The following is a 21,917-nucleotide window of genomic DNA, read 5'->3' on the forward strand; positions in this document are numbered from 1 at the left end:
TTGTGTAATTTTGGTTGCTGACTATGTTTGCAGGGAGGTGATGGTTGCTATCTATAGAGACCTCAATTTTATCTAAACGTATGGCCTTAAATGGCCTTGTATGCAGCCTAACCTCATCTCCAGCCTGAATTCAGTGCTTTTTCATTTATGTTTGTTTTTCTTGAGTATGTGTGCAGTAGGTGTTGCTGGGCAGACGAAGGAAAGAATGAATGGATCTAAGTACCAGAGGGTCATATTTGCTGTTTTAAAACGTGCAGCACTATTTACAATAGCTAAGCTTTGGAAACAGCCCAAATGCCCAAAAATAGATGACTGGATCAAGAAGATGCGGTACATATATACCATGGAATATTACTCAGCATTCAAAAAAGATAAACACATGCAATTTGCAGCAACATGGATGACGCTGGAAGGGATCATGCTCAGCGAAATAATCCAGAAAGAAAAAGAAAAATACCGGATGGTCTCACTCATAGCAGGAATCTAGAAAACTTAAATAAGGGACCAGGAAAATGAATAACTATAAGAAAGTGAAAATCAACATCAACAAAAAACTATGAACCAGAGACACTTTTTGGGGGTGAGGGGCGGGAGGGGAGGGATTGGGGTCAGAATGGGGGGGTTGCAATTGTATGGGGAATATAAAAATACAATTTATTATTTGAAAAAACAAAAACAAACAAAAAAAAAACAACGTGATGTCTACATCATGTCTGGGCCTTTTGCCTCAATGAAAAAAATTAACAAAACTCAAAGTGCCACAGCTACTCAGGCAGGTTCAGAAATCCCAGGGGAAACTCTGAGACTGTTTTTCTGGTCACCTCCACCCCAAGCTCCTTCTGAACCCTTCTCACTATATTGAAATCTAGACTTAGAGCTCTGACTGGCTGCGATTCTCTGGGATGGTTCTTGGGTGTGGCCCTGCTCCTGGACCCTGGCAGCTGCTCTCCTCAGGATGCTCTCAGAGGCCCGGGCTGAGGATGTCTGGTCTGGTCTCCTGCCCTGGATCCTGGTCATTCTCACCAAATCCTTGATTTTCAAAGTAACGAGAGATGTCCTGTGGACATCTCAGAATTTTAAATCATGCCCAGAGGATCCCTTTACTCAGAACATCAGTGCATCAACCCAGCTTTACATGGATGAGGGATTATTTTCTGCTGAAAATGGGAGACACAAATGAAACAATTGTGAGATGATATTTTCCCACCCATATTCCCCCCAAATTTGAAAGACTGATAATATATAATAGCTCTGAGCATATAGGGTATTAAAATACATTATGGAAAAATAAATTGCTACAGCATCTTTGGAATAAGGTTTCAGCAATATTTACAAATACAAAATAGTCATACCCTTTCTTCTTAAATCCAGTTTCCACATTCAAATGTCTTTCTTATGAGAAAACCACACGTTTGCTGAGAGTTCATGTTCAGAGATGTTGATTTAAGTTTCATTAATCACACAAAAAGGGAAAACAACTTATGTGTTTATCAGAAGTGTTTAATTAATTATGAACACAGACATACTTGAGAACTCTAGAGAGTAATTACTAAAGCAAGACAGATCTATAGATGCTGTCACAGAAAGATCTCCATCCACTTTATTAAGTGCCAAAGGCAAGTGTCAAATGGGTATGTACTTCACGACCTACGTATGTTGAAAAAACATATTTTCAGAGCAAATCTATGAACATAAACCCCAGCAACAGCTTCAACATAACACACATTATCAACATAATATACATTATCAACATAATATACATTATTCAACATAATATATATTATCATCCACCTCTAAGGAGCTGGATGAATTTGGGGGGGTACTTTGTAAAGGGGAGAATTGTGATTGTCCTATATTTTCAGAATATTTTGCAATGAGGCTATAGACACAATTATCTCTGTAATTAGAATATTTATTTTTAATGATGTCTTTTGAGGTTATGTTGATGTACCACATTGTGTATGTTTAGGGGTATAGGGCTACATCTCTGCAAATGTATGTCTCACACCACACTCACCACCAAATATTTAAATAAGCCTTCCAACAGAAATCAGAGCTGAGTTCATTAGAGTAACTGCTAGTTTATGCAACAAATCTTGAAATTTGAATGGCTTAACACAACTGTTGTTTATTTGTGTGTGTGTGTGTGTGTGTGTGTATAAATTTCAAGGTGGGTTATAGGGATTCTCCTTTCTCAAGTGACCCCAGGATCCAAGCTGCTTCCATCTTGTAGCTCCACCATCCCTATAGGGGATCCGAACATTTGCTGCTAAAAGCAGGGATGCATGGAAATGATGTGCTGGCTCCTGTCCAATTACTACTGAGCCACCCAGCAAGGAGAGGAAGACAAGACAGGCACTTGTAGTCTCCCCCTAAGTCCCCCAGTTCAATAAAAGCAACCATTATGATTTGTTACATTTTCTTGGAGGAGTTTCTGAGGAGACAGATTGGCCTGGAAATTCACCAACTTTTCCAGAGCCCTCTATGTGGTGGGGGCTTTCAAATAGAGGGTCACGTCTAGTTCTCAAAGAATCCTATAAATGTTAGCAGGGGATTCTGCACTGCCCTTTGCGATAACCTCAATCTCAGTAGCCTGAGAATTTTCTCCTGTCTCAGGATATATGTTGAAAATCTCAGTTGGTGAGTCTCTGCTACCGTCCACAAGATGCTGTATAGGTGTCATTAGGCCCCCTTCACATCAGGATTTCCCTGGAGGGGCAAATGTACGCAGGCAGTGGAAGGACGGTTGACTGTTCTTGTCTTTTCTGATCAGAGCAAAGCTCTACCACAGAACCATTTGTTCACCCTCCAGGACACCAGAGTTTTAGGGACAAACGCCTATAGGTGTTTGATTGCATGGTAATTTCTATGGTGCTTCCTCATCCATTGCTTACAAAGGTGGCTTTAATTTTTGACCACTAGGTAAGCTTATTCTGTGGTCAGTGGCCTGTTTCAAATAATGCACCTTCTAGAACCAGGGTGGTTTCAAAAACCCTAACTTCAGGGTCTATCCTGAGAAGCAGTAGATTATGTACCAGTCAGACTTTACTCACCAGCTTATATGAAAAACAATCTGAGCATGGGTTGAAGACACATAGGTGTGTAAACATCCTCCAAAGTGCACTGTTACTTTCAGGGTTCCAGAATGAGGAGTCGGATTGCCTGGGGGCTTCTGCTGTGGATAGGGATGCTCTAAGTTAGGGGGAGGCAGGTGATTGGGGCTGTTTCACCAGGAACAGGGCACAGACTTCAGAGGAAGAGACATGGTGAGCAGGTCAGGCCAGGTTCCAGAGCCAAACCCAGGGGAAGATGCTGTCATGCAGGAAAGTGCTGTGGCCTGACAAAAAGGCCAGTACCGGGGCAGTCAGTGCTCAAGGACCCTGAGACCTGGGGACCAGGATCCTAGGTGATGAAGCCCTCAGAAATTCCCAACTCGTGTTTGCTTCACATTGTCACCCTCTCTTATAAGGCCTGATTTTAGTAGCAGAGCCACAGAGATCTTTATGCTGCCAGGAAGACATTATAGGGTACTGGGCAGAGAAATGTCTCAGGCTGAGAATCGCAGGAGCAGCCTGGGCCTTGATCAGTTCAGACATGCAGACCCAGGAGCTCGTCCTCGTCCTGTCACTTATTTGACACCTGGTCTTGGGCACACTGCCAAGTGCTAAGTCTCAGGTTCTTCATCTGTGAGGTGGGTTTGATAATCCCTGACTTGTAGAATTTCTGGAATATATGAAATGTAAGTACCTGGTAGAGTACCTGGCATTTATCGGATCTTTAACAAAGAACGTCTTGATGCCAGATTCTGTCACTTTTTCCTGTGTGTGTGCACATGTGTGTGTGTTCCATGTCATCTCAGAAAACACGCAGCACTCCAAGTGAACCCTAACTGGTTTGCAATTAAAACTCAGTAAATTTATTATTATTTATGAATTGTATTATTTAATTTGGGTGTATGGGTACTGCCCTAGCTGGATGCAATTCAAAACTCCTAGAACTTGGGATCAAAGATTAATTTCCCTCCCTGCCAGGTGCTCTTCCATCTGAACCACTATTTTATCCCCACCGAAAGTCTAGCCCTTGCTTACAGTTGGTTAAATTACACTCAAAATTAAGCTTAATTAAAGTGTCCTTTCAATACAGCCAGCTCTGTCTCCCCCAGGCCAGGGGAAAAGTGTCAGTTTCTGGGTACCACCTCAAGGAACGATCGCCCCATTCTCAGGACACCCTTGCAGAGGTGGACAGAACACCTAGTCCGCGCACCGCGCTCCGCTGTCAGGACGCCCTGCTTCCCCGCCCCGGGTGGGCCTTCTCTCGGGCTTAGCCACCATCCAGAGGGAGCCACTGAGCACTTTTCCGCACCAGGCCTTCTCTGTCCTCCAAAACACACTGACCGAGCGTCAGCCCCGCCCGCTCGCTGTAACCCACTGCCCCAGAAGGAATTGCGGGTCCCCAAAGCCCGAACTGCCGAGACCCGGCTTCTGGAGAGGCCCCTTCCCTGGAGCCCCGCCTCCGCACCGCTGCTGTCTCTTGTTCTTGCCGCCTTCCCAGCAGGCCGGCTGCACCCCACGCCCCCGGCCGGCCTTCTTTGGTTTGGGGGGTTGTGTCTCGCTTATCCTAGAATCCCCATTATTCACTTAGAACCTTTGGACGAGCAGACCCTCAAAGGATGTTTGGGGAATACATGAGCCAGTGAGCCCAAGATCTCATTCACTGAGCGTTTCTCACACACGCTTTAATTAGCCATGCGAACTCAGGCACACAGTTTTTGAAACTATTTTTATTGAGGTAACATTTGTTTATAACACCGTATGACTTAGGGGTGCGGGTCACACCTTTTCCCATGTAGGTTACCACATGGTGCCCATCACCCTCCGGCACAGTCCACTGGACCAGCTCCCCACGGCGCTTGCCCCTCAGGCGTGTATTTTTAACTTTACAAAACAGCAGACTAAATGGGATACAGGAATCCCAGGATGGACCATCTCTGACATTTTTCCCTGTTTCTGGGTCCCATCTCTCAGGCTCCTTAACATTTCTAAAAAATTCTTATTCCATGGCTAAGTTATCCTGCTCCGCATCCCCAAAGAGGGAAGGTTTCCCGACTTGCTACAGAAGAGCAGAATTCCTGCTCTTGCTTTTCCTCCCTGACCCACGCCGCACAGAAGCTACATGCTGAAGCCGGCCAACCTTTCTGGAGGAAGAACATTTGAAAACACCAAAGGAAGAACAAGAGATAAAGACTACAAGGCAGGCCTCCACCACCCAGAACCCCGCCTGCCCTCTTCAAGCAGAGAGTGAAGACTCTTCCTCAGGCTCCGGGTCATCAGGGCAGGAGAAGGTGCTGGACACGCCGCCGGCCGCGGTAGCGGTCTCCCCCGCAGTGGCGATCCGGGCCTGGGCTCGCTCTTCCTCATCTCTCAGCGCCTCCTTGTACCGCGATGGGAAGGCTGTGGGGTCAGTCCCAGTGATCTTGGCAAAAAACTGCAGGACTTTCATCTTGCTGGTTTCAGCGTGGGCCCGGGGACCCCACAGGAATTCGTAGCGTGGAGGATCGCTGTGAGGCACCTGCTGGTACTCCAGGTACTTTTCCTGCACCAGATCTTTGGTGATGAGCTTCCTGGGCTCCCCATAGATGAAATCTTTCTTCCCAGAATATACCCCGATCGTATTCAGCGCTTTCCAGATCTTCTCCTCAGGGGCACGGTTGCCTTCCATGAAGATCACACCCAGGATGAGACTCAGGAGGCCCGTCTTGGGCATGCTCGAGCCACCACACAGCACCCCATCGTAGGTGAGCTCTAGGATCTTGACAAGCACGTAGGAGTGGCTGGTGGCATCCACTTCCTTCACTTCAATGCCAAAGACCACCTCCATGCACTCGCAGACTTTCTGGAAGATCAGAGGGAAGTGGATCTCGTGCTCCTTGGTGATAAGCTTCAGCATTTCCGTCTGTGTGATGGGCTCCTTGGTTACATACTTGATGCTCAGGAACTGCACCAATTCAGCCACCTTCTTGTCTAGCACATCACTGAGCACGAACTCAGGTTGTGGAGGGACCTGTAAGGCACCTGGACCCTCTAGGCTGCTGGAGCTTTTTGGTTTGCTAGGCAGAGTGGCTTTGACAGCCAAGGAAGAGGAGTGGGCGCTCTGAGAACTCTGGGGAGCACTTGGTATCCCAGCAGCAGGAACCACCTCAGGGGTGCCTTGGACTACAGGAGAGGCAGAGGAGGCAGCTGCCTCCTTCTCAGCTACAGGAACCTGTGTACCCACTAGGCCCTGTTGCTCTCTTTGGGCCTGAAAGCCTCCTTCAGGCTTGGGGCACTGACTCTGACTATGATGCATGGCAACTGGTGTTTGGGGCAGCCGGCAGAAGAGTGGGCAGGAGATGGGTGATGAAATTGGCCTGAGGGAGAGAGGAAGAGTGTGAGAAGCTCAACCTTGTCAGCTCTGACAAAGCTCATTTTAATAGGTGTTCCCTTCGCTAGGGTTCTAGAATCTCCTGTCTTTCTGATTGGCCTGTCTCTAAGAGCCCGAGAAAAGCTCCTCAGTATGTAGCCAACCAGCATAGCCTGCAGATTTCAGGTTAAGACAGTAGGGTGTGAAGTTGGTGGGGGCCCTAGGTAGATATTTGGGGCCCCTAGCTTGACTCTTGGCATTGCCTTGGCTTCCTCTGCTCTGTTGATCTGAGAACACATGCTTCAGACCAAAGGCCTTCAGCCCCAGTTACTTGATCCCCTAGAAGAGAAGTTGAGGGGACACCACAGGCTGCAGACTGCAGTCACAATCCTGGGGGTCCCAGTGCTGACATGAGGGGAAGAGCTAGACTTTCACATGTCCCCATTTTTCTGGGGAGGATGGTCCTCTCAATGCACAGCATCCTCACCTTTCTACTAGCATATCACCCCTGAGCTGACCTGGGACAGAACTCTCTGGACAAGAGCTCATGTTCCTGAGATCAAGAGGAGGAAGTGAGGGGGGTACCACATTTGGCTACACCTGCTCAGGCCCCCTCTGACAGTGAGAGCTGAATGAACTCTGTGGGTCGAGGGGATCATCTCAGTCCTTACCCTGATGTCTGGCAGGACCCAAGAAGCCCCTCTCTGTTGACACCCCTCCTTACACCAAGCCCTTACTTCCCCCAGACAGTAGAGGAAGAAGTGAGAAGATGCAACACTCAAACAACACGCCCTCAGTCCTATCGTGGCTGACGGCAGGGACAAGGAGATGCTGGGTTGCATTTGTTCTTGAGTGTATGTGTGTGTGTGTGTGGTGGGATGCGGGGGTCTGCTCAATCCTCTATCCTCCAGTTAACCTTCGGCAGAGCCTCAGACTCACCCTTCCTTTGTCCTAAGTACAGTCCTCGAAGAAAACCAGGTGGGAATGAAGGTGAACCACATCCACACACCATGTACGAGGGCTTCCCGGGGGCAGGAGTAGGGTGGAGGGGGTGCCCTCAATTATAACCACTGTCCATCCTTTAACTCTTGGCAGAGCCTCGGGCTCTTTCCTGGCCTGACTACCCCCCAACTCTGCTGATGTGAAGCTGCCCCATCAGACCAAGGCCTTTGTATCCCTGATATCAGTGAGACAAGAGTGAGGTGCCCTATTCAGCCACCTCTGCTCAAGCCACCCAGAAACGAGCAGGGACTGGGCCCAGTATGTTCTGGGGTGGTGGATACACTTAGGCATCCGTCATAGTACTCGCCCCAATGCCCAGCAGGGACTCGTCTGTCTCGTGACCTGAATCTGGCTTTCTCAAAGTTGTTCAGTTCCCTGAGACCCCGCTCCCACCCCATGCCAGTTGGATATGAGGGACAAATCAGACAGCCTTGTGAGCCTACCAGGCCTGACGACAGGGTGGTGCAGGTTTTTGTGGGAAATCTCTTTGTCTGGAGTGGGAGGTACCCTGATCTATCTGGAAGCTTATTCATTTTTACTCTTGACAGAGTCTGTGTTCTTTGCCTTCTGTTGCCCCTCAGGCCAGTGCTCTGCCTCCCAGAGATGCCAGGCAAGGAAAAAGGGCAGAGCAGGGCAGTGGAAGAGGATGCAGTCTTTCAGGGCTCCCAGCAGGAGACAGCTGCAGTCCCCCCTATCTACAGCTGAAGGTCCTACCTCAGAGTCCTCACCTTAACTCCAGGCAGGGCTGGGGCTGTCTCCCTCTGCTGACCTAAGGTTGAACCCCTTAGACTAAGACTGCCACCTCACTAAGAGCCCCAAGAAGAGAATGAGGCTAAGCCTCAGCCTGACAGGCCTGCACAGGGTCTGCTAGGGCTGTCAGCAGGGGCAGAGGGAGAGCTACATGATAGCTCTGTTTTCCATCTTGAAGGTAACTTTCAGTCCTCATGATATTCCTCTTTATTTTTGATACAGAGCCTGAAAGGCCTCCATTTTGCTGACTTGGAAATGTCTTCCTCCAGCAAAGTCCCCCATCTCCCAGAGACAGTAGATAAGCAAGAGAGGAGGGTGGAGGGGCATGTCTGACAGCCCTGCCTGGGGCCTCTCAGAGGACAGGTTTCTCTGTCCTCTCAGCCCTGATGTCATGGCAGGGAGGGGGATTCTTCCTTCTGATCACAGAGGTTGGGCACTTCAGATCAAGAAACCTACCCGCCCTTGTATGGCTCGGTGGTGTTTGCGCAGGTCCCTCTGCTGAGGGGGCCCGACCCCGCCCCAAGTCCATATGAGGACTGTGCGGCCGCAGTGGGCCTGCCCCCTCAGCCCCGGGCCAGTCACCCGGTGAAACCGCTTTGCGGAGTGCCCATGCGTGCTTTCCTGAGACCCCCGAACCTGGAATTGGGGGAAAAAACTGGGGCACAGCAGAAGGGGCAAGGTGAACTTATGTGCAGATTCCTCTGGGTTCTATGGTGAGCCATACCCTCGGTCCTTCCCAAGGAATTCATATTTACTTCTGACAGGAGGGAAAAGGAGGTGGCAAGGTTTGGTGAGGGGTGGGAGGGGCGCCGTTGGTGAAGAGGAGGCATGGCAGGAGGCCAAGGAAAGAGGCAGGGGAGGGGGCGAGGGGCCCTCAGATGCCCATGACATAAGTCAGGTACAGTGTTTTAGGGAAGCTTGCCTGGGGCTCTCCTGACTTAAGAACAAACACAACGTAGGGCTGCACCCCCCCACCCGCCCCCAGCCATGGGAGATCTCTTTCCTCACACTTCTCCAGGCAACCTCTAGGACGCCTACTGCCGCCCCTCACACAAGCTTCACCTCCCTCAGATTCCCAAAAGGGAAGTTCGGCGCCACTCCAACCCACCATCTCTGCTGGAGCTCCCTCTGTACAGAGGGCAAAGAACTTAAGTGGGCTGCCTCCCCCTTCTCCCTCAGGCCCCTGACCTTTAGTCTGCGGAGCGCAGGACTCCGTTAGCCTCGGCCCTCAGTACACACCCCACCCACAGACTCAAGTGCCTCCAACATCCAAGATGGTGGGCGGAACAGGCCTCATCCGGGCACTCTACCAGGGGCTTTGTGGGACAGCTGCAGGGGCCAAACAGGCCTCAGGGCCTGTTCTGTGGGGGCCGAGAGCTCTCGCCCTCCTTTCTCCCTCTGCAGTCTCACCTTAGAGCCCGACAGAGCCAGAGACCCTTCTGTGTCGGCTAAACCTGCACCCAGGGTCCCCTTCTGAGGCAAAGACGTCGCCCTTAGTGTCGTCAGGCAGACGTCGCACACGCACATCCGGGTACTTGCACATCCGGGCACTCCACAAAGCGGTTTCGCCGGGTGACTAGCCCGGGCTGAGGGGACAGGCCCGCTGTGGCCGAACACCGCACGGTCCTCACATCGACGTGGGGCCGTGCCGGGCCGGGCCCCCTCCCCGGCCCCCTCTCAGCCGAGGGGCCTGCACAAAGACCACCGGGCCACACAAGGGCGGGTAGGTTTCTTTTCTGCCCCCTGACCTCTTTGTGTTCTGGGAGAGGGGTTGCCTGCTTCTGCCCACGAAATGTTCAGAGGTCCAGCCCCCCCACCTCCAAGCTCTTCCGGCCTTCAGAAGGCCCCTGTTTTCCTGAGACACCCATCCCAGAGAAGCAGAGGTAAGGGAGTGGCACCTCAAGTGGAAAGCTGGAGTCTGTTTCTGTGGGCTCCTTCAAGTGAGTGGTGAATCCCGCCATCCATTAAGTGCTTCCTCAGACAGTGGGGCCTGGTACTTCTCCACTGCCGGCCTGCACCCTTAGATCCCCTCTCTAAAAATGTACCCTCTCTCCTGGCGCATCTGGCTGGCCTGGCTTGAGGTCTCCTAAGGCTCAGTCGGGGTTGGATGGGCCGGGAAAGCGTTTTTGTTGTTTGTTTGTTTTTTTCTGTGTGTGTGTAAGAAGTTTTTGAAGTCGTCCCTCAGGATGAATATTTTGACTCCTGGATGGGCCGGGAAAGCGGTTTTTTCCGTGTGCGTGTGTGTGTGTGTGTGTGTGTGTGTAAAAAGTTTTTGAAGTTGTCCCTCAGGATGGTTATTTTGACTCCTAGATGGGCCCAGAAAGCGGTTTTTTCATTTTTTTCTCTGTGTGTGTGTAAGAAGTTTTTGAAGTTGTCCCTCAGGATAGTTATTTTGACCCCTGGATGGGCCTGGAAAGCTTTTTTTTTGTTTGTTTGTTTTCTGCGCATCTGTGTGTGTTAGAAGTTTTTGAAGTCGTCCCTCAGGATGGTTATTTTGACTCCTGGCATTGAGTTGACCATCCACCTCAAACAAAGGCCCTTACTTTGTGGAAACCCTAGAATTGGAAATAAGGGGTATTCCTAGCCTAACAGCTTGATTTGGGGGTCCCCCTGGTCTTTCATCAGGGCTGGAGTGGAGGCTGGGCCTTTGCTCCTGAGGGTCCTCATGTTGGGTCCTGGTTCCATGATTCAGTGCTTCCTGGGCCGTTGCTCCCTCTGTGTCAGCTCTAAGCATTTGCTGAGCTACGACTCTTACAGAGAATGTTTTGGGGTCTCATCACCAGGTAGGCTTAGACCTTTGGAAAGATTTATTTTCTACCTGGAAGAGGCTGAGTCGTGTGATTTTGAGAGTCCCTGCTCTTTTGAAGTTATTGCAGTGATTTTCAGCTTTTATTTTTTTTTTATTTTTTTTTTTTTATAGAGGCATGCTTTATTTATTTATTTATTTGTTTGTTTGTTTTGTTTATACATGCACTGGGTACAGTCAGAAGCGCGGGAGGGTGAGAGAATTCACCAGAGCCAGAGCGGGGAGCAGAGCAGGCAGAAGGACCGAAGTACACTGCTGAGGGGAGCAGCGGGCGGCAGGAGAGGTCTGCGCGCCATGTGGGACCCTCCTCCAGTGGCCGGGGAGCAGCCGGGGATCGAACCGGCGCCACAGAGGCTGCGGGCAGCTTCGCAACCCAGTGCTCAACCGCTGCGCCACCGGGGAGGCCCGATTTTCAGCTTTTAAGCTCTCATTTGTGGTGTGAAATATACAACACTACCAAGCGTTTATATTGAACATATGTATATCTTTAAAATTTTTCTATTTTAATGAAAGACTATTTACCCTAACCCTGTGTAATTCACTGATACTTGCTATTGTTTCTACTCCATTATTTTACATTCGTTCTGTGAAAATAACAAATTAAAAAAAGATCAGTCTTCCCAATACAGTGGCTTCAGGTTATTAGCACAGACTGGAGACATCCTGCCTTAATTTCAGAGCAGAGGCCAAAGTTTGTGTCTTTCAAGTAATTGATCTGTTATATCAGAGTTATCAAATTTGACCATAAAGTTGTACATGTCGTTCATTATCCTTTTTATATCCACGGGGGCCGTAATGATAATCCCTATTTCATTTATGATATTGGTAATTCTGTCTTCTGTCTTCCTGGTCAGCCTGACTAGAAGTTTATTAATTTTATTGATCTCACAAAAGAACCAGGTTTGGGTTTCATGATTTTCTTTATTGTTTTCAATTTCATTGATTTTAATTCTAATTCCCCCTCCCCCCTTTCTTTAAATGTTTAGGTTTCATTTTCTTGTACTTTCATTTTCAATTAGGTCAAAATATACTTTTTAAAAAAGATTTATTTATTAATATATACATAGAAGGACTGGGATACAGGCCAGAGGTGGGGGGGAGGTGTGGTGGGGGTGAGAGGATTCACAAGAGAGAGTGGGGAACAGACAGGCAGAATGACTGAAACACACTGCTGAGGGGAGCAGTGGGCAAGACAGGAGAGGTCTGCTGGGCCATGTGGGTATCTCCCTCACCGGCTGGGGATCGAACTCTTGCTGCAGAGGCTGTGGATAGCTTCACGGTGCTGTACTCAACCCCTTGTGCCACCAGGGAGGCCCTCAAAATATATTTTCAATCTCACTTTGGGAGTCTTCTTTGATCCATGAGCATTTTAGAAGCATGTTGTTTAATTTCCATATATTTGGGGACATTCTACTTTCTTAATCATTACATAATCATTTCCAGTTTAATTTCATTGTGATTTGTGAGCATACCTTGTTTGATTCCTATTCTTTTAAGTTTTTTAAGGTGTGTTAAATGACCCTGAATTTGTTCTATATTGATGTTTTATGTGACTTAAAAATAATATACATTCCCTTGTTGTTGGATGGAGTATTTTCTAATTGTCAAGTAAATCAAGTCGATTGATAGGGCCGTTCGAGTCACCTGCATCCCTACTGATTTCCTCCATTTGATCTAGCAGTTCTGACCGAGTGGTATCAAAATATAATAGTATATTTATCTGCTTCTCCTTTCATCTATATCAGATTTTGCTTCACATATTCTGACACTTTGTTTTTAGTTGCGTGTGCATTTACTATTCCTATATCTTCTTGGAGAATTGACTCCTTTTCCATTATATAAGGTTCCTCTGTATCCCTGATGGCTTCCTTTGTTCTAAAGTCTGCTTCTGTGAACTTAATATAATAGCTTTATTTTGGTTATTGTTATTATGGTATACTTTTTCCCATCCCTTTACTTTTAACCCAAGTCTTACATTTAAAATGTAGAGGAAATACTAACCATTATTGGATATTGTTTTTATCACTGTGTGTCTTTTAACTTGTATATAGAGATCATTCACATTTAAAGTAGCTATTGATGTGGTTAGATTAATATATGCCAGATTTGTAAGTGTTCTGTTTCATTTATTCTTTTTTTCTGCTTTCTATGATTTTATTTCTTTTAAAGATTTATTTATTTATGCATACAAGAGCTGGGGTATATGCCAGAGATGTGGGGGGTGAGAGTATTCACCAGAGACAGAGTGGGGAGCAGAACAGGCAGATGTACTGAAATACACTGCTGAGGGGAGCAGTGAGCAAGGCAGGAGAGATCTGTTGTGCCGTGTGGGTCACCTTCCTGTCCGGGAATGGAAATCGTGCTGCAGTGGCTGCGGATAGCCTCATAGTGCTGCGTCTTAACTCCTGCGCCACCAGGGAGGCCCCTTCTCTGATTTAGTATTTAATGTGATTCCATTTCATCTCCTGTCTTAGAATATAAAATATACTTCTTTTTCATGTTTTTTTGTGGTTCCATATGAATTTCATCAGTATTTGTTCTATTTCTTTGAAGAATGTCATTGGATTGTTATTGGAATAGCATTGAATCTGTATATTGCTTTTGGAAGGATGGCCATTTTAATAATGTTGATTCTTCCAATCCATGAGCAGGGGATGTCTTTCCATTTCTTTGTGTCTTCTTTAATTTCTTTTAACACTGTTTTATAATTTTCTTTGTATAGGCCTTTCACCTCTTTTGTTAGGTTTATTCCCAAGTATTTGATTATTTTGTTTTCAATTATAAAAGGGATTTTTTTTTATTTTGTCTTCTTCCACTTGATTGTGTATGGGAAGGCTACTGATTTTTGTGTGTTGATTTTGTATCCTGCTACTTTACTGAACTGGTTGATTATTTTGAGTAGTTTTTCTGTGGAGTTTTTAGGGTTCTCTATGTATATTATGATATTGTCTGCAAATAGTGATAGTTTTACTACTTCCTATTTGGATTCCTTGTATGTCTTTCTCTTGTTTTATTGCCCTGGCTAGGCCCTCCAGTATTATACTGAAGAGCAGTGGTTAGAGAGGACAACCTTTTCTTGTTGTGGTGAGAACTTTTAAAACCTACTCTCATCAACTTTCAGTTATATAGTACAGTGTTGTTAACTGGAGTCACCTTGCTGTGCATTACTTGCCCAGAATGTATTCATCTTATAAGCGGACATTTGTATCCTTTGTCTGACTTTAGAAATATAATTTTTATTTAATGGTTAAGTAGTTTACAACATACATTTTAAATTAATGTAAGCCCCCCTTCAAATAACATGACACTGCTTCACAGGTGTGTGTGTTTTATTAGGGAGCAGTCCCAGACCCTCCCCCCGACCCCCTCTGACATGGCTGTCCTTCATGGCTGTAGGCGCCCAATGTCACTGGGCAGTTACCAGGTCACTTAAGAATAGGACAAATAAATGTGTTTCACCTTCATTTTCCCCCTTTTTAATGCTCTTCTTGTCTTCATGTAGATCCAAGATTTTGACCTATGTATTTTCCCTTCTCCTTAAAGCACTTCTTTTTAAGGTTTCTTTAAAGATGCAATGAGTTCCCTCAGTTTTAAAACATTTGTCTGAAGAAGACTATTTTCTCTTTACTTTTGAAGAACAATTTTATACATCTGGGCAGGTTTTTTTTTTTTTTTTCCTCTCAACACTTTAACTATTTCATGTTTTTTCTGCATGATTTATGATGAGAGGTCCATAGTAAATTGTCTGTGTGTTTGTTTCCTAGGACTAACATAGCAAATTAGCACAGACTGGGTGCCTTTAAACAGAAATTTATTCTTTCACAGCTCTAGAGACCTGAAGTCTGAAATCACCGTGTCAACAGGAACACGCAGTAGCCCAAGGCCCTAAAAGAGAATCCTTCCTGCATTTTCCAGCATCTGGTGGCTCCAGGTATTGTTTGGTTTGTTACTCTAATCTCTGCCTCCATCTCTCCAGACTTTCTCCCCTGTGTCTCTCCTTTATGTATTCTGTATCTTTTCTTGTTCTTATAAGGATAATTGTAATTGAATTGGGAGCTAACCCAGGATGATCTCATCTCAAGATTCTTTAATTACATTTGCAAAGAATCCCCCCTCCCATAAAGTCACATGTACAAGTTCTAGGGGGTTAGAACTTACACATATCTTGGGGGGGAATCATAGTTCATTCCACTAAAGCATCTTTGTCTATAGATAAGGTGTTTTTCCCTCAAGTTATTCTTGAATAGTTTAATCTGCAATGATTTTTGATTTTCAGTGTACAGTTTTCTACATCTTTCATCAGAGATATCCATATGTATTTTATATTTTCTGACTTATCAGATGTATTTTAAAATTGTGCTCCTTTTAAGTTTCCAGCTGTTCATTGCTACTATGTAAAAACGCAGTTGACATCTATATGTACATTGTGTGTACTGCAACCTTGCTAAGCTTTGTTAGTTCTTAAAGCCCCATTTTTTCTTAGCTTGATAGAGTATTCTACATACACTGTCTTGGAGTCTGAGTGTAGTTAGTTTCACATCACTCCCTTTCTAATCTGGAGACCTTTGTTTTTCCTCATGTTGCACTGGAGAGAACTTTTAGTACGAAGTTGAGTACTCTCCCTCCTGCCCTCCAGTTTTAGACTGTAGTTTCTGGATACACCCAGAACAACTTTCAGCAAGCAAATGCTTGCCTTCTCTACATCTACACTGAAAAAAACCTAAGGCTGAGTAATGCATTTTCTGAAATGAACACATAACCCCCGGGATTTAAAACAAGACTTGGATACCTAGTAGGGCAAGTTTATTTTTTCAATTAAGGTTATATTTTTCTTACAACACTAAAGGTATCAGAAATGGGGCTTCTTAAAGTCCAAATCACGCCCAGAGCTCCATTGCTGGGGAAATTCCTTGGTGACTGCAAAAAGCCTCGAGTGTGGTTCTTCATTGTCCTGGGAGGGGGATATAGGAAGAGAACACAACTTATTCAAATATTCAGAAGACTGAAACCTGTTATTTGTCTCTGGTGAAATATATAATCAGTAGGACTATAAGATAAACATGAAAACTTTAGTATGATGATTAAGAACTAAACAGACATACTACCCTGTCATTTTTTTTTTAACATTCATTTATGCACACAAGAGCTGGCCAGAATGCAGGGGGTGAGAGGCTTCACCAGAGACTGAGTAGGGAAGAGAACAGGCAGACTGACTGAAATCCACTGCTGAGGGGAGCAGCGGGCGAGACGGCAGAGGTCTGCAGTGCCATGTGGGTCAGCAACTTGGCTGGAGAGAAGTCTGTCATTTTTTAAATTTATTTAAGATAATTTAACACATGTCAAGCTAAGAAAAAATGCTTAACAGTGGGAACCCATTTTAATTAAAGTTTAGCAAAAGTCTGTTTTACCATGAAAAGAATCCACTTAACTTATAGTATCGTTAGACAGTTGAGACATGCTTAAAATGGACAATAAAAGTAGCAGGCATTTCCTTCTCTCTGACACCCCTCAGAGTTTATCACTGTGTTTCTGTATAGTCTTCTGGGGTGGGGGGTATGATTGATATAACATATGAAAACTTTTAGATTATGTTGCCATTATCTATTACTGTTTTTGCATCTTGCTCTTTCACATAGCACTAGGTCTTGGACATGTTTCCATGATGATGTCTATCTGTCTACCTCTTTATTTCCATTGACTGAATAATAGGAATCTAAGATTCTTCCTGTTTCTGATATTACAAACAATATGGCAAAAAAATTAGTGTACTTACATGATTGATCAAATGTATGCAGTTAGATACTGTCATATTTTCCTACAAAATCATGCCAATTTATACTCACAGCATTCAAAAATGTTTCTCTTATATTCTTGCCAACTCATTTTAATCTTTGCCAATATGGCTATAGAAATATCTTAGAGTTTTCTTATCTTACAGTGCTAGAAACTATAGTACAGTGTTGAATAGATAGGATACTAGTCCAGTTCTTATCAGCTAGTCCCTTACAGAGTCACAGTGAACATAAGCATATGAAAGGTATGGTGAAGCTCTGTGGCTAAGAAAGTTATAGCAGTTTCATAGCATTTCTATTTCTCTGGTAGTATTCTAAGTGCTTTAAATATATTAAATCCACCCATAATTTTGTGAGACAGGGACCAGGAATATCTTTATTCTGTAACAGAGGAGAACGGGTTATTTGTTCGATATCCCATGTCTAATAAGGAACAGTGTCCACATAGTGTGGTTTCAGAATTCATCCTTTTAACTACTATGACAAACTGAATTAAAATTTTATTCTAATGTATTCCCTTTGACTAGTGATGGAGCTATAATGTTACTTGCTTATAAGTTAGTATAGATCACATTTATTTTGCAGTTGTTATAAGAAATGCAAACCATCTTCAATTATACCTAGATATAAATATTAAAAGAGGCCTTCGCTAGCTAGTTCATGTCTCTATCTTCCTTTGATTATGTAATCACATGCAGATAATGCAGACTGAGGTCTCCAACAAGATGAGCAATTAAATACCAGATGGCCATGTAAAGTAGATGCTTAGCTGTGTGTGATAGCGAATAGTGTCCTTTTTCCTAGAGTTTATAATCAGGACTTTTATATACAAAGTCTGGTTAGTTTAAGCTCACACTGGTGTTTCCAAAATTGGTATGAGCTCACTGGCAGATACTTGTATCTATAAATTATACTTGGGGGTTTAGCTAAGGGAGAGGTGAGCATTTTCCTACCCAGATTGAAGCAGAACAACAATGTCAGTGCCCCCAAGAGTGAGTACTTCCGCTTTGCTTCCTCTGTAATGGAAGAACAGGTTGACAACTGCCAATGTAAAGTGGCTCTTAGTGCTCTGAGCTATATGATCCTCTTATTTTTAACTTATGGGTGACAATGAGTGGGTAGAAGTCACATAACTTTTGTTTTGATTACATTTCCTTTGTCAACACAAATAAGATTTTTACATAGGTGACAATGGCCATCATGGTAGTACTTACGCTAAGAATGGATGAATAGGAATTTTCGAGGCAGACAAGAGTCCTTAAGTGTAGAGTCTTTTTAAAGTCAAGGGTATAGTTCCTGTCATTACTTAAACCTCAGCATTAAATCCTCTTTCCACTACTGACTGCTTTTTTGACCTGTTCCACTGTAGCTTTAAGGATCTTCATTCCATGCTCTACCCCTGAGCCCAGGATCACAGAGGACCCCAGCACAGAACCTGTGGAGTCACACAGTCCTCTCAGCAGCAGTCAGACCATGGAGCCTCTGCACCCCAGCAGCAGGGATGTCGCTGGCACCCCCAGCCAAGGAGTCGATGAGCAGCAGGAAGAACCACCTAAGAAGCGTGTGGAGACGTTGCTTGCAGAGGGAATCCAGTGGAAAGCAGAGCAGGAAAAAGTAGCAGAGGAAGAGGAGGAGGAGGAGGTAGAGGAAAAAGTGGAGCAGGTGGTGGAGGCAGTGGAAGTGGAGGTGGAGGTGGTGGCAGCGGAGGTGGAGGTGGTGAAAGTGGAGGTGGAGGCAGTAGAAGTGGAGGCCGCAGTGGAGACTGTGGCTGCGGAGGTGGAGGTGGTGAAAGTGGAGGCGGATGTGGTGAAAGTGGAGGCTGCAGTGGAGACCGTGGCTGCGGAGGTGGAGGTGGTGAAAGTGGAGGTGGAGGCAGTAAAAGTGGAGGCCACAGTGGAGACTGTGGCTGCAGAGGCGGAGGTGGTGAAAGTGGAGGCCGCAGTGGAGACTGTGGCTGCAGAGGAGGAGGTGGTGAAAGTGGAGGCCGCAGTGGAGACCGTGGCTGCGGAGGTGGTGAAAGTGGAGGCCACAGTGGAGACTGTGGCTGCGGAGGCAGAGATGGTGAAAGTGGAGGCCGCAGTGGAGACCGTGGCTGCGGAGGTGGTGAAAGTGGAGGCCACGGTGGAGACCGTGGCGGTGGAGGCAGAGGTGGTGAAAGTGGAGGCTGCGGTGGAGACGGTGGCTGCGGAGGTGGTGAAAGTGGAGGCCGCAGTGGAGACCGTGGTGGCAGAGGAGGAGGTGGTGAAAGTGGAGGCGGAGGTGGTGAAAGTGGAGGTGGAGGTGGAGGCAGTGAAAGTGGAGGCGGAGGCGGTGGAGCCAGAGGCAGTGGCAGCAGAGGCGGTGGAAGAGGCAGTGGCAGTGGAGGTGGTTGGCGAGGAGGTGGAGGCGGTGGAAGAGGCCTTGGAGGTGGTGGGCGTGGAGGCAGAGGCGGTGGAAGTCCAGGAGGAGGAGGAGGAGGAGGAGGAAGTGGAGGAGGTGGCGCAAGAGGAGTGGGTGGAGGACGAGGAGTGGGTTGAGGAGTGGGAGGAGGGGGGCGAGGGGGAGGAGGGAGGCACGAGAGCGCCCGGCCCCGCCGACCACTACAGAAACCTCGGGGCCCATTCCCTAGAAGCAGGTGAGCAGCAGGAGGAGGAGGAGGAGGACGACGAGGAGGAGGAGGAGGAGCAACCCGAGGCTGGGGGCGAGGGTCCGCCCCGGCGGCCGCCGCCCCGCCCCACCTTCACCCCAGTGCAGGTGCAGGAGCTCGAGGGCATTTTCCTGTGCTCGCCGTACCCCAGCCTGCGGCTGCGGCGGCAGCTGGCGCGGCGCATGAGCGTGCCGGAGAGCAGAGTGCAGGTTTGGTTCAAGCACAGGCGGGCCAAGTGGAGGAGACACCAGCGGGCGCTCATGTTCCGAGCCCTGCCCCCGGTGATCCTGAACCAGCCCACCATCATCACCTTGGGCGGGCCGAACAGCACCATCATTGTACAGGACCCCAACTGGATGTGGGCGCCCCCAGAGCCGGCGTGGCTGAGACCCCAGCCGCCTGTGCAGCCCGCGTGGGCGCCCTTCCCGGCTCCTTTTTTCTCTCCACCTCCACCTCCTCCGCCGCCTCCTCCTCCGCCGCCGCCGCCGCCGCCGCCTCCGCCTCCTCCACCACCTCCTCCTCCACCTCCACCGCCTCCACCTCAGCCTTTGTATTTTCAGCCTTGGCTGCCCTGTGACCCGGCCGCAGGTAACATGGCCTGGGTCTTCACCGACGGCGGTGCCGTTGTCGCCGCCGACGCAGGTGCTGTCTTAGCCAGTGACAGGGGTGCTGTCTTAGCCACCGATGGGGGTGCTGTTTTAGCCACCGAGGACGGTGCTGTTTTAGCCCCCACTTTCTAGAGTGGTTTCTCACCGTTTTCCAAAGTGTTTGTCAGCCAGATACAAATTCTGCAGAGCTCACTGTCAAGAGCAGTGGATCCAGTGACAAAGTTGTCGACCTGCTATTCTAGGGCATGTTTTTATATTTTAAATAAAGTTGTGAATTCTGTTTTAAATTAAAAAAAAAGAATATTCATTTCATGGTAAAGATGGCAAAGCAATGTCCAGACTTGAGAGTGAGCTTAATGTAATATCTCCACTGACTGATTCTCAGAGAACCTCTGATGCCTAGAATGTTACATGCACTGTTACATCAATAAAAATAATTTTTAAAAATACACAGTCTGTTTTCTTCAGGAGCCATTCAGAACAAAAAGACAGAGGAATGAACATAAACTCTGGTGAAAAGACGGATCAGCAGTGTGAGCCAAACTAAGACTAAGAAACCTGTAGGAGCAGACTTCATAGCTGAGAAAATATTTTCTTTACGGGCTAGATGATGCTGGAGTTGTAACATGTTTTTCACTAATAGGGACATTAGAACCCAGAGAGCGTGCTGACACTAATTTGTCAAAAGAAATACATGCATGTTCTGTGACCCAGCAATTGTTCGCCTTGGATCTATCCCAGTGAGTTATTACTCGCAGCCACTAGTGGATACATTATGAAAAATTCCAATATTCTATCCTCGGTGGTAGCAGAGTTGGAGGCAGTCTGCGTGCCCAACTTTGGGCGAAAGACGAGGTGTTCAGTGTATACTATGAACTGTTAAGGCAGCTGATGAAAACAGTGCCTTGGAAATACAACTTACGTGAATTAAAAATGGCCTCAAAACTGCACACGCAGTTACACCAACAAACGGGTGTACAGTCAGACGTATGCAGGACTTCTACATAGAATGTTTTGCTCATAAGACATGCAGAAATAGGAGAAACCATGCACCGCTGTCTCCCAGCCCTTGTCACACACACGTGGCTGAACACCAGATAGCGCTACGTGGATGTCCTCAGAGAATCCTCAGGCAGACCGGATTTCCAGTTAAGGACAACTTGCTCTTCCAGGCTGCTGGGTCACACACTGGTCCTCCCCCACCGCCCTCCTCACGACTCTGAGGGTAAGGGGAGAGGGGAGACTGAAGACAGAGGCTGACCACTGCAGACAGAGTGAGTATTGTTCCAGTTTCTCCTTAGAGGACCAGCAGGACCCACCCAAATTCAAGAGGAGGGGAAATAAATTCCACCCCTTGCTGTAAGAACAGCAGCCTCACACTGCAGATGCAGGGAGCAGGCAGCCCTCTGCAAACGAGGAAGACAGTCCTCACCAGAATTCCTGGCGCCCAGAACTGGAGAAACAACGGCGACTTCCTGGGAGGACCCAGCCACATCAGACAAACCTGGCAACACTAGTGATTTGCCCAGACACAGGAAATTTGGAAAGATGGTCGGGGAAGAGAGACCACGGTAGGAATTGGCTCACTTCACCAAGAAGGGAGGGAGGAAAAGCTTGGAGACAATGATGCCCGGAGAATCCTGAGACATCACAGAAGTCTGGGCAATGACAGGTGGGCAAATGGGCCTTGGCACGGGCACACAGCACCGGTGCGAGCCCTTTTGATGTGGCGCTTCCTTACCCTTCCCCCTCCTGGAGAACGGCGGAACCATTTCACCAGTCACACCAGCGGAAGGACATCACGGGGCTGGCACCTATATCAGGGCCTCTTGGTACCCCAGACCTCAGGTGACGGGGGCTGCAGGAGCCCCATCAGCCGCCCTACTACCTCACGGGCCCAGAAAGTGTGCCGAGCCCCCTCGCTCACAGCTGCA

General features: G+C 47.2%; 2 protein-coding genes across 3 annotated transcripts; one reads left to right on the top strand and one right to left on the bottom strand.

The window, feature by feature from the left end:
- Positions 1–4,794: 4,794 nt before the first annotated feature.
- Positions 4,795–9,635, bottom strand: LOC119246439 (putative MAGE domain-containing protein MAGEA13P). Of its 2 annotated transcripts, none has more exons than XM_037512799.2 (2): positions 9,562–9,635; positions 4,795–6,406 (listed from the first exon to the last, which is right to left on the bottom strand). In XM_037512799.2, the coding sequence occupies exon 2, from the start codon at positions 6,343–6,345 to the stop codon at positions 5,287–5,289; it is 1,059 nt and encodes a 352-aa protein (XP_037368696.1). In that variant the 5' UTR covers positions 6,346–6,406; positions 9,562–9,635; the 3' UTR covers positions 4,795–5,286. The 2 variants fall into 2 exon arrangements, with proteins under 2 accessions (XP_037368696.1, XP_054551895.1); XM_054695920.1 differs by lacking the exon at positions 9,562–9,635 and adding an exon at positions 9,340–9,419.
- A 179-nt stretch (positions 9,636–9,814) lies between these two features.
- LOC119245860 (FK506-binding protein 5-like) lies at positions 9,815–20,115 on the top strand. Its single transcript, XM_054695954.1, has 5 exons — positions 9,815–9,874; positions 14,783–14,888; positions 18,119–19,363; positions 19,478–19,713; positions 19,936–20,115. Exons 3-5 carry the CDS (start codon positions 18,223–18,225, stop codon positions 20,113–20,115), a joined length of 1,557 nt encoding a protein of 518 aa, XP_054551929.1. The 5' UTR covers positions 9,815–9,874; positions 14,783–14,888; positions 18,119–18,222.
- Positions 20,116–21,917: the final 1,802 nt, after the last annotated feature.

Source organism: Talpa occidentalis, unplaced genomic scaffold (genome assembly GCF_014898055.3).
Source record: "Talpa occidentalis isolate TD23 unplaced genomic scaffold, MPIMG_talOcc4v2.1 talOcc4.15, whole genome shotgun sequence".
NCBI classification, from domain to species: Eukaryota; Metazoa; Chordata; class Mammalia; order Eulipotyphla; family Talpidae; genus Talpa; species Talpa occidentalis.

What these genes read in the sequence shown, in the direction of transcription:
- LOC119246439 (XM_037512799.2), bottom strand. Translation starts at nt 6,345, where the DNA reads ATGCATCATAGTCAGAGTCAGTGCCCCAAGCCTGAAGGAGGCTTTCAG.
- LOC119245860 (XM_054695954.1), top strand. Translation starts at nt 18,223, where the DNA reads ATGGAGCCTCTGCACCCCAGCAGCAGGGATGTCGCTGGCACCCCCAGC. An exon ending in GGCCCATTCCCTAGAAGCAG is followed by an intron (nt 19,364 to 19,477) that starts GTGAGCAGCAGG and finishes CCTTCACCCCAG; the next exon opens with TGCAGGTGCAGGAGCTCGAG. An exon ending in GGCCGAACAGCACCATCATT is followed by an intron (nt 19,714 to 19,935) that starts GTACAGGACCCC and finishes TTGTATTTTCAG; the next exon opens with CCTTGGCTGCCCTGTGACCC.